This window comes from Artemia franciscana, chromosome 1, assembly GCF_032884065.1.
Source record: "Artemia franciscana chromosome 1, ASM3288406v1, whole genome shotgun sequence".
NCBI classification, from domain to species: domain Eukaryota; kingdom Metazoa; phylum Arthropoda; class Branchiopoda; order Anostraca; family Artemiidae; genus Artemia; species Artemia franciscana.
The window spans coordinates 52,035,803-52,048,473 of record NC_088863.1 but is presented as its reverse complement, the minus strand read 5'-3'; the positions used below and the strand labels follow the sequence as shown (position 1 = coordinate 52,048,473).

Genomic DNA, 12,671 nt, shown 5'->3' with positions numbered 1-12,671 from the left:
CGCAGAAGTAATTGAGTCATGACTTACTGAAGAAGTGTCAATGTTAAAGTCTCCCATGAGAATGATTTTTCTTTTCTTGGAACTAACCATCTTAGCAAATTCTTCAAATTTATCCAAATATTTCTTGGTGCTAGAACTAGGAGGGCGGTAGAACATGCATAAAAGAACCTTCTGAGATGCTATGATGACTTCGATAACCAGAAATTCAAACAGCATTTCCTCATATAGAGAGTAAAAATCTTTAATTTCTTCAAAATGCAAAGAAGTATGGATGTAGAATGCAAGTCCTCCTTTCTGATTATTCAATCTGTTTTTCTGAAGTATTTGGTATCCTTGAATATTTGTCGCATTCAGGGTATTTTTATTCAAAAAAGTCCAGGAAGGAACGTAGATAAGAAATCTAGGCTAGAAAGCACCCCACAACAATTCCAACTCACAAGTCTAAAAAGCCCATTATTAACAGGAATAATTTTTTCAGGTAAAAGATACCTGTTACGGGGTAAATTATCAATAAGAGGGTATTGGGCTAGATCATCACCTATATTTATTGAATTTAATATTTTACTCAACTCAGTAGAGTATCTCTCAAACCGTTCCAGTCCATCAGACATATCAAAAAACTTACTTAACAAAATAATTTGCTTTTAAACTACTTGCCAGATAGTATCCAAAAGCATGAGACATAGTGAAAAGCGCGCAACATACCGGATCCTCTGATGATAGACGTAACAGTGAATAGATATAAAATTATTTAACTGGATATTTTGAACACATTTACAGTGTTCATCATCAGCAGTAAAACTAAAAGACATGAATAAAAATAAATAAATTTTATACCTAATAAACTAATTACATATAGTTTATTGCTCTTATTTTTTTCAATGCAACAGCCGAGGCAAATCTCTTTGACCTTTTCGGTTCCGGTTCATTAGAATTATCTGACATATTACGTGGACAGAGGTCATAGCTCTTAGGTGAGGTGATATTTACTTTATTTGACCTCAGTAAATTATCATAAATTGAGTTCAATCCAAATTCACCTGTATCTCTGTTTATGGAATTATTCTTGAATAGAATTTTTTTAATTTCGATTGTTTAAGCAAGGTTTAAAGCAAACTTTCAGGGAAACAATCGAAAGTCCATGGAGATTGATAGTCCATAAAACGCTGATCTTCTTCACTTGAAAAATGAAAAGAGACCTTGTTTCTACTAAGTCTTTATAGCTCGAGTCCATCTTTAAGGACTTTTGTGACATTCTGAGATAATTGCCAAAAACCGTTTTCTAAGCTGTTATCAAAGTGGGGAACAGCATAGAGTAATTTTGAGTAAGCCCAATACTGAGTTAGATCAGTAGGTTTGAATATAGATTGCCGTCTTGACTTCCCTTAAGAACCTAATTGCAACTGATTGCTGGCAATTATTTTAAAAGTTTGAAATTGTCAAATAGGACGGCAACAACAATCTGCATAATTGAAGCGAAAATTCAATTTGTAATGAATTTATTTTTCATCAAGACATATGCATTAACAAAAATTTTCGATTAAAATGTCACACAATACTTACATTTAACATATCAAATTAAAACATATAGAACATTCCAATCTACCTTGCCGATAGTCTGCAAAGTACTATTTCCCGGAAAGCTAAGGCAACATTTTAATTGTTGGGCTTTTAGCTGTCTTAGAATATCGAGGTGAATAGTTGCAGAGCCTAAACCATGCTCCAAGAAAGTCTCTTGGAGTATCTACCACCGCTCCTTGCCTCTCCAAAGGACACTGATCTTTGATGGTTTTGGACGAACTTAGTGCTATCAAAGCGAAACTTCAAGAAATAGAGTTCATTGCAAATGAGGACCAAGGAAAGCGTATTGAGCCTTATATTTTTGCTCTAGGCCGTGTTCAGGGGAACATTAAGAGTTTGAAAACCCTCCCCGCCAAAATGTTTGTCTGACTTGTAAAAACGCAATAAAAATACATGAAAACACATTTTTGACGCATTTTTTAAAGTTTTTTTTTTGTAAACCGTCCCCCTCCAACAAAATCCAGGATACGGCCCTGCCTTTGCAACATCCTAAATTATAAGGATTTTAAAGAATTTAAAATAATATTTCCTTAGATACAAAATTCCAACTCAAATCGTTAGAATAACTGGACAAAGAAAAAAAATAGATAAGGATTGAAAGAGATGGTGGCATGAAAACAAAGTTAAAGGAATAATTTAGACTCTGTCTTCACTCCTGACAGTCTCATTCACCTAAGTCAACTACTTTTAGTGAAAAATCTATCCTCTACGATATAACTATAACTATATTCAACTTCTAACAAACTACCCAATGTTCTTTTACAAAATATACAATCAATTAAAAGTGTTCTGGTAAAAGTTTGAAACTAAACGTACTTTGAATTAAAGTAAAGCAGCTAGTAGATATTGGCAGCTGTAACTCAAGGTAAGAGACACAAAATTTTATTGAAGAAGAAAAAAATTGGAAAATGACGCATATTTTGGACTGTCAATAGCCATGGATGTTTGAAGGAAATTAGTTTGCATGCCTTGAAGATATTTTCAAGAGAACCATGACAAAATACTCATTTTCAACAATGTTTATAAGCAAAGAAGGGATAAATAACGAAAAATTTGAGAAAACAGAAGCTACTAAATATAAAATTAACCAATCAAGAAGAGGAGGAGGGAGGTTTGAGGGTTTTAATCCCTTTCTTGAAATTTTGTCCAAATTAAAAAACGTGCCAAAAATACATATAAACAAATTTATGACGCGTTTTTTAGCACTCTTCAAAACATACCCCTTTCCTCCCCCCAAAAAAATCTTGGATACGGGCTTGAAGCCAATATAGTATTGAAAATTAAATTGTGTCTATCGATTCAATGGGTTCGGTTTAGAGATGCGCGGCATAAATCTCTCAAAAGTACAATAGCAAGAAAACAATAAATAACAAAGTTTTGTAAAACTAGAAATTGTTAAATATCTCGAAAGTCAATGAAATATTTGAAAGTGGATTGGAATAATAAACCCATTGGACTCAGCTTCAGGAGATAATTTATAAGCCTTCCTGACAGAAAAAAAGCAGCAAAACACTTTTTGAATCAGAGGCAATATAGTTAAGGTTGAACCGAATATAATTGGATATCTGAAGTTAAGTAGTTTAATAATAGGGAGTTTCAGCTATGTTTGGATAATAGAAACTTTGAAAAAGTATAGTGAGACGAAAGGAAGAAATAAGAGCTTCGTAAACTTGGAATTACTGCATATCTCAAGAGGTAATAAAATAGGGGAAAGCAGATTAGAACATTCAGCCTAATGGATACAGTTTAGGGGGCGAGGCATAAATCTCAGTAGCAAAAAAAAAGATTTTTTTTTGAGTAGACAAAGGCTATACAGCCAAAGATGGGCCTTAAATAATTACATACTAAGCTATTTCCCTATTTTATAGTTCTGATATATGTGAAATTTTCTGTCTAACTCATCTTATTAAGCGTCTGACTGCTTTTTAACGTCAGTAATAACAAATATTTTTATTTTCCAGCATTTTAGTACCATAGCTTTATATAGAAAAACATTATATAGAACTGTAACAGCATATAGAACTGAACATGGATCAATTTTAGAAAACAATTTAGAAAAGATACAAAGTATTTTCAGTATGGGTCCAAGAAAATAAGGAACTACAGTGGATTGGATCTACAGAGCTATGTGAAGTATTGCGGGTATTATACAAGTGAGATTCCATTGTAATTTAATTATCTTTTGAACTTTCTGAAAGTAAGAAAAAACCAAAGCCATAAAGAAAATGCTCTCTCCACTGGTAACACCATAATTAAGGGCACCACACTCACTGATACAATAAGATTATACCAACTCAGCAAAATATAATTAGTTTCAAACTGTAAATATTTAAATTCTAAACCATATTTAATCAATTTTTAGCCATTATATTTAAATAATATCATTAATACTTAGATAATATTTAATGGTCTTAGAGCGTATCTGGCGATAAAATAAAGTTAAAACTTAATGAACAGATTGAAATTATTATTCTATAGTCTTAATTTGCTTTTATCCTCCAATAATTCACAAAAAAAGGTAGGGTGTCCATAAACACACCAATACAGCACATAGTACAGGATACCACAGTACATGTTAATGAACATACACTGACGAACACAGAAAATGTTCAAGCACATTCATTTCCAAGGAATTACTAAGGAATAAATATCAATTAAGCGTCGGAAGACAACTTTCACTAAATACGAGTATAGTTTCTCGATATACAGAAACCAAAATATTTCAATAGTCTTATAAATGATTTAATGGTTGCTTTAGAAATAAAAAAAGCCGCTAGTGTCAAACCAAAAAAGTAAAATTAAAAAGCTATTGAAAGTAGGGATATACACAGCCTAGGAGCCAAATCAGCCCCCCCAAAATTCTAAAACTTTACCAAATTTCAGGGTACTTTTTATTCAGTTCACCAAGAATTTTTTTTGTTTATACCCCCCACCCCGAAAGAGATATCCTTAATGTATGCTATATTGAGAGCTTGAGAATTTTAGTAAGAACTGCTAGATTACTTTTATTGCTATTTTTTCAGACTATCCAGACTGATGGTTTTAGAAGTTCTCCGCTCGTAGGTATGTGCTGTTATTTGGCATCCAGCTTTTTTATTTTTATTATTGAATTATATATTTACACTTATTTAAACACTGAACTTATTTAGAATTATTTATTTTAATCAGAGCTTAAAAGATCCACTCTTTTTAAAAGAAAAACCTATTTTAGTTTTATTTTAGATAATTAAATGAAACTACCGTGCTTAAAAGTATTGTTTAAAAAATTTAATACGGCTATTTTGTGCTTATCAGGATTCACTAATGAAAATTAAATGATTGCTTAGGATGTAAAAAGATGAGTTTAAGATTAAAAAAGGGGGGAACAAATACAAAACTTTCAGCAGATTATACCAAAATACATATATATATATAGCTACTAAATCAACATAAGATTGCCACCTAGCTAAGATCTACAGTTTTGATGCAGGTCGACGGTACAAAATACAGCTTAAAATATTTTAGAATACATTTGAGTTATCTCTTTATCGCAACAGCCGAAGCAGCAGCTCTTGTACTAGAAAGACTAGAGTATCCCCTGATTATATTTAACTAACGAAGAAGTGGCCTTAATATATCGCAAAATGAAAACTAAAACTGTTTACCAATAATAGCTACTTTTCATAAAAGACAATATTGTCTCATATTTCTAGAAAGCTGTAAGTTTGACAGCCGAAACTCAAGCCCCCCCCCCCCTAACCTAACGAAGGTCGTATTTTGATGCTGATAATCAAAACTTCACTAACAATTTTTACCAAGAAGCATGTTGCAGCGTATCAAGCTAGTAATTATAATTATGAAATACAGAAATAACATAATTCTAAATATGAAAAATAGAACTAACAAAATTCCTTACTTACTGATTTCTTGAATGATTTTATTTTACAATTTTGCAATTTTCTTTTTTTTTACTGATTGATATTTCAAGATTCAATTAATTTCGACAAGAAAAATTTAGTAGCGCCAACAAACTATAGTAGCTAGCAAAAAAGCGTGACAGTAGAAAAAGGCATGTAATTCAAAGCTAAGTAAAACTAACAATACTTTTGGTCTTATTATATGATAAGTTTTATCAAAATGTTACATCTTCTTTAGGCATTTTTAATCTCCGAGGAAGAGTTTTATAAAGCGGTACATATACACCACCAGACTACCAAAATTATACGTATTTGTCTACCCTTCTAGTACCCAAAAGTCATTTCACTTCGTATATGTTTTCCACGACTATTTGAAACACTGGGTCAAAGGCACGTTGACGACAAATCGCTAAAAATGCCTCACTGGCAACACTGGCAGGTCCAGTATTGGGTAATCATCCGAATCGCATGAAACAAATCGGCATTCACATTGAAATTGTCTTAAAAACTAATGACTTCTTAAATAGCGTATTTTAGCAGCAAACCAGGAAGTAAGCCAGGAGAAGAGTAGAGACAGAATTGACAACAGTGGATGTACCAGCAGTGACACCTTGAGCGCCGCCAGGTGGTGCTGTTGCTGGAAAGAAAAAATAATATATGAATAAAATAAAATGTTGAATAAGAGCTGTAGTGGCTCCAATACTTTTTCATTAAAATTTTGAATAGACAAACTTAAACTCTCTCCACACGTTTCACTAAACAGCGTTCAGCGTCTGGATGTCTGGCAAAATGGTTCTTTCTTTAAATAGGCTAATGCACTGCAATTTTTTCCAATGAGTGCTTTACAATCGGCATACAGTTTTCTTCGCCGACATACAGTTAGGCTAAAAAAATTAGAAAAACGTAAAAAAAATTATTATTGTCCCCAATTATCCAAAATTATCCCAAGGGCACATCCAGGAATTTTGTCAGGGGGGGGGTTGGAGGTTGTTTTACAACGAAAATACTTTGAAAATGGACAAAAAATTTGTCTATATGACTTTTTTACGAGTTGTTACGTTTTTACGAGTGGGGCAAAAATATTAGGGGGGGGGATTAAGCCCGGTACCCCAGGTGAATACGGCCATCAATATTTTCTAAGGCTTTTCGACAGATCCAGGCTTACTTGACCTCCTCGCTAGAGTCACCTCCAGATTATGGTTGTTCGTGGCAATAAAATTTAGAATAAAAAAAATGAAATTTTCTAGTTCCGTCAAGACTGTGATCAGTACCGTGATATCATTGTCTCCAACTTTTCCGTGACTTAATTTAAATATGAGACTTTTCTCCGTGTTTCTTAAGCTGGAACGCCTGCAATGGGAGGAAGCCTCAGGAACTGGACCCCGAAAATCCTGAATTTTCCGAGACTTCCGGGAGCTTTTTATTATAATTATTAAATAAAAATTCTTTTTCTGAATTTTCCATGATTTCTGGGAGCTTCTTATTCTATTTATCAAATAAAATATTTTTATTATTGCCTCCCTCCCCCTCCCCCTAAAAAAAGAAAGGTACTTATGTATTATAGCGACCCCAATCAAGAAATTCGATCTGATCAGTCTGTGTAAAATCGGTTTGTTTGTCCATATTCGGAGACAATTAGCTTAGGCAATGTGAGACAAACTACTATATAGGTATATTTTAATTAAATATTTAATGTGTAGAGTTGGTATTTTGTTTAGGCTAGGTATTTAATATAAAGAGTTTTGGACCGCCTGCTTTCTATAATTTTTTCTTGTAGTTTCCATAATTTTGTGGCTAAAGTATTGTATTTTCATCATATTGAGGTATACTTCTTTAGGATAACCTAACTTCACTTCGTGAGTGGGGTCGATATAATTCAAAAGTACAGAAAAATCAAAAAAATCATGCATACACACCTAATCAGTTTTTGGTTAGTACGGTGCTAATTTTTTGCTGTGTCTATGACGACGAAAGGAAAATTAACGAGGTACTAGGTTTTGTTATGGTTAAGAGGTAGCCTACTGCGAATAACTAGCATGTTTTTGTTTTTGTAGAACAATTCTTTCAGTGCTTATAATGAACTACAATATGCTTAAAACTATTATTACCACGCACAATTTTATTTGTATCACCGAGTTCCGGAATTTTTATAACAACAATATAAAAGAGGAGACAAAGGTCTAAAAAAGAGAAAACAATAGATCAAATAAATTCTATCAATGCACGTTTTGGAATAAAAACTAAACTTGCCAACAGACATTCATCTATTCCCACCGTCAATCTACAAGAACAATTTGCATAAATGAATAGGAAGTGGACATTTTTTTGATTATATCCCAAATTAATTGGTAATCAAGAGAAAAATTCTTTTCCGAGACAAGACGAAAACTCTATTTTTAGTTTCCAATACATAGCTGAATCCTGATTTATGTCATTTTGTCAAAAAGACAAAAGAACATCACACATATAGGTTCACACCGGCCCAACAGAAGATACCAAAAAAAAATACATCCAACAGAAGATAGGATCATACAATTTATTTGAGGGGGATAGGAGGGGTAAAATATGAAATGAGCACGTTTTAACATTAGAATTTTTCAATTTTCCTTGGGGGTTTTCGAGCCAGCTTAGAATGGAGGGGGGGGGGGAATAATTTCCGGTCAGGTACAATCTTGAAGGCTCTTATTTACGATTAGGATATTTCACCCTGAGAACAAATACTACTAGCACTAGCAGCACTATAATATGTTTTATTAATTGACCTTAAAGAATTAGTTGCGTCAGCAAAGAAAAGTAGTAAACCCATAAAAATGTATACTTCTTCTAAAAAAAATACAGTAAGTAAAGATATAACAGAATTATGCAATTCAAACTTATGCCTTTGCAGGTCTCTTACGATTTTCTACATGCTATCAGCCCAAATAAATATAACTCAAAACAATTCATTGATCTGTAGTTCCAAAAAATGAATGTCTTGGATATTCATAAAAATCTTGATATATCAGAAATCAAAGAATCGGTTTAAATTGTTGCAATAGTCGAGCTCTAGGGTAGTTTATATACCCTTTTAAAATTCTGGAACTGGAACGAGCAGTCAGAATTTGGCGTGTACACGAGCTCTTAATTTTTCAATGGATTATTAAGATTTTTCTGATGTGTTCCGAAATTATGAGTTCCTGCATAGCGTTGTGGCGAAGCAATGCATCTCCATATTTTATTCTTATTTTGTATTTTCTGCATAACTGACAAAGATGGTACATTTCAAGAAATACAATAAGGCAAAAAAAAAATAAAAAATCAAATCGGCCCAAGTACAATATTTTCTCTCTAAAACAGCAACAAAGACCACACTGCCTTTCCATATCAAACAAAAATAAAGTAGAAACAATAGGGCAATTTTTTCCCAAGACAGTGAAATTCAATTCAGTGGATATTTCGGCCCATGTCCAAGGGCCATCTTCAACACAACATCAGAATATATATATATATATATATATATATATATATATATATATATATATATATATATATATATATATATATATATATATATATATATATATATATATATATATATATATATATATATATATATATATATATATATATATATATATATATATATATATATATATATATATATATAAACTTACATTAAAATGTGAGAATTAAAACTGATAATGTTTTAAAATGTTTCAAAAGTTTTAAAAAATATTATTAGTTTTAATTCTCACTTTTTAATGAAAGTATATACATATATATATATATATATATATATATATATATATATATATATATATATATATATATATATATATATATATATATATATATATATATATATATATATATATATATATATATATATATATATATATATATATATATATATATATATATACATATATATATATATATATACATATATATATATATATATATATATATATATATATATATATATATATATATATATATATATATATATATATATATACAATATATATATACAAATATTATTAGTTTTAATTCTCACTTTTTAATGAAAGTATATATATACATATATATATATATATATATATATATATATATATATATATATATATATATATATATATATATATATATATATATATATATATATATATATATATATATATATATATATATACATATATATATATATATATATATATATATATATATATATATATATATATATATATATATATATATATATATATATATATTTATATTTTCTGGTGTTGTGTTGATGACGGCCCTTGGACATAGGACCAAAATATCCACTGAATTGAATTCCACTGTCTTGGAAAAAAATTTACTATTGTTTCTACTTTGTGTTTGTTTGATTTTCTCTCTACTTCTGTGACTAAAGACGTTTTCCTAAGGGAAGCATTTAATCCACCTAGTTTATCTCAAATGCATGCCAATTTCTACGGAAACATAGCATTGATTTGAGCAGTTAATCTGCAGTGTTCAATGGAATTTTGTTTTCCTTCCCCAACAAAATAAAGATGGTACATTTGAAGACAGTCAAACGATAACTTCTGATCAGCCAATTTTGTATTTTTCGCTATTTTTATGCCCAAGGGCGTTTGTCCAAGCATTTGATCCGCCCAGTTTACAAATAGTCTATATTAACAGCAATCAGACACTGTCACTTAGATATTTGTTAATCCATGTCAAAAGCTCATCCACCGAGAAGACTCTTTGAAAGACGTCCTTTTCCCCTCACTTGATGCAAGCAATTAATGGATATTTACTAGAATGACAGATGCTTGGTTTCATACATGGAAAAATAACTGTAACACACTATCCATTTTAACAACAGATTCTATTTCCATACTTTTTTATCACGCATGTCACAAACATTCACAGTCAAGACTTGTTAATATCGCAAACAGGCTAGCGAAGCCGACCGGCGTGAGAAATAGGTGAGATGGCAATAAATAAGCAGACTTGGAAAGCGACCCAAGTCTGCTTAGTGAGAAGCGTTTCTGGCTATAGTCCAGGACTTTTAGGGTTTGACCCGGACAAAATTGCAATATAAACGAAAATGGTACCAAAATGATCAGAAAAAAATTCTGTACAACATACTTAAAGTCCCCATAAATCCGAGTGGGGCGAGTATCCGAAAAACAGGGGAAATGCGGGGGAAAATGGGAAAAATGCCGAACATGCCCAGAAAATAGTTTAAAGTGAGTTTTCTGGGGTTTTCACATACGCTGATTACGAAATTGACATCTAAAATTCAGTATAGAAAAAGAGTACTACGGAAAACGGGGGAACAGGGGAAAGAGGGGAGAAAAGAGAAGAATACTGGGTAGGGGTAGAAAGCGGTTTGAAAGATATTTTCTGGGGTATTCCTATCTGGTGATTACGAAATTGAGAAATAAAATGATATAAAAAAATCGATTAACATAAAACGGGGAAATGGGGGGGGGAGGGGAAAAGGGAAATATACAGGGTAGGGGTAGAAAGCATGTGGAAATGTGTTTTCTGGGGTTTTTCTATCTGCTGATCACGAAACTGACCCCTAAAATGAAGGAAAGAAAACGAGAACCATGAAAACCGAACAAAACTGGAGGAAACAACGGAAAAGGAGAAGGGAGGCCTGACTCCTGAGCCAGCTGCTAATGGCTAATAAGTAGGCCTATGGACAAAATAACTCGCTTAAGTATCAAACTTGTACTTTCTTGAATCACAGACATTTCTTACAACCATTTGAATTACTAAACATAAAGAAAACAACCGCTTGGCAGTTATATATAAAATGGCTGTTATATATAAAATTTGCACTTTCGAAGGCAGTATAGTTGACTTGAAAAACACAGCATTGATATCACTAGTCGAGCTCCTCGTCTTCGACAATCTCGTTGTCCCTGTTCAAACAGTTGATACCCTGACATTCTCCGCACGCGAACGTACACGCTAATCCATTTTTCTTGCAGCTGCATCGCGAGTTCTCGCAGCCTGTCTTACAGTTGCATCTCACGACACTCAAAAGAGTCTGAGGTGCGGGCAGCAAATGGGTCATCACAGGTGAGTATTTATGGTCTCTGAGGACCCAACCCCAGTCAGCCGGGTCGAGGTCAGCTGGTTCCCCTTTCCAACGGGATACCTGGAGGCGCACTCGCTGGGAGTGGAATGAAGCTGCAGCTTCGGTTGGCGGAAGCCTTTCAGGCTTAACAAACGCCGTAGTATTAGACGAAGAAACTTTTTCCAAGAAAATTCTATGTCGCAGCTTAGTGAGATCTTCGTTTGGTCGTGCTTTATACAAGCTGAGGAGAAGATATTCACCCGCTTTCACAATTTCATCTTTGGACGATGATTCATCCAGAAACACTTTGCATTTTTGTCTGAACACTTCGCTCTTCTTCAAAAGAGGTAGCACAGCTTGCTTTCCAAGTCCGAAAACTCGTGAGGTCGTGTCACATCCCAAGAGTGCGTGCCCTACCAGAAGCAGCCTGGATACTTCTCCCATTTTTTTTGCACTTCGTTGAAACTCTGTTTGTTTCGCTGAAACACTTCGTTGAAAGCAGAAAACTCTGAAACAATAGTTCTTGGCAACGACACTGACCTTCTGATTCTACTCTTGTATCACCTCCCGCCTAATGCAAAAACACTTTACTTTGAATCGTAAACGAACGCAAAAGAAGCGATAACACGGTTCTGGTGCCTCAACGAAGCGCAAAAAAAAAAATGGGAGAAGTATCCAGGCTGCTTCTGGTAGGGCACGCACTCTTGGGATGTGACACGACCTCACGAGTTTTCGGACTTGGAAAGCAAGCTGTGCTACCTCTTTTGAAGAAGAGCGAAGTGTTCAGACAAAAATGCAAAGTGTTTCTGGATGAATCATCGTCCAAAGATGAAATTGTGAAAGCGGGTGAATATCTTCTCCTCAGCTTGTATAAAGCACGACCAAACGAAGATCTCACTAAGCTGCGACATAGAATTTTCTTGGAAAAAGTTTCTTCGTCTAATACTACGGCGTTTGTTAAGCCTGAAAGGCTTCCGCCAACCGAAGCTGCAGCTTCATTCCACTCCCAGCGAGTGCGCCTCCAGGTATCCCGTTGGAAAGGGGAACCAGCTGACCTCGACCCGGCTGACTGGGGTTGGGTCCTCAGAGACCATAAATACTCACCTGTGATGACCCATTTGCTGCCCGCACCT

The 12,671-nt window shown here is 33.3% G+C and overlaps 1 protein-coding gene across 1 annotated transcript in view; it reads right to left on the bottom strand.

Moving 5' to 3' along the window:
• Positions 1-1,482: 1,482 nt before the first annotated feature.
• The window catches only part of LOC136031165 (neural cell adhesion molecule 2-like), a 277,308-nt gene continuing 266,119 nt past the window's right edge, over positions 1,483-12,671 (bottom strand). The window contains exon 11 of the mRNA XM_065710513.1: positions 1,483-6,114. Within this exon, the coding sequence (XP_065566585.1) occupies positions 6,011-6,114 (104 nt within the window). The 3' untranslated portion in view covers positions 1,483-6,010. The remainder of the gene's footprint in view (positions 6,115-12,671) is intronic.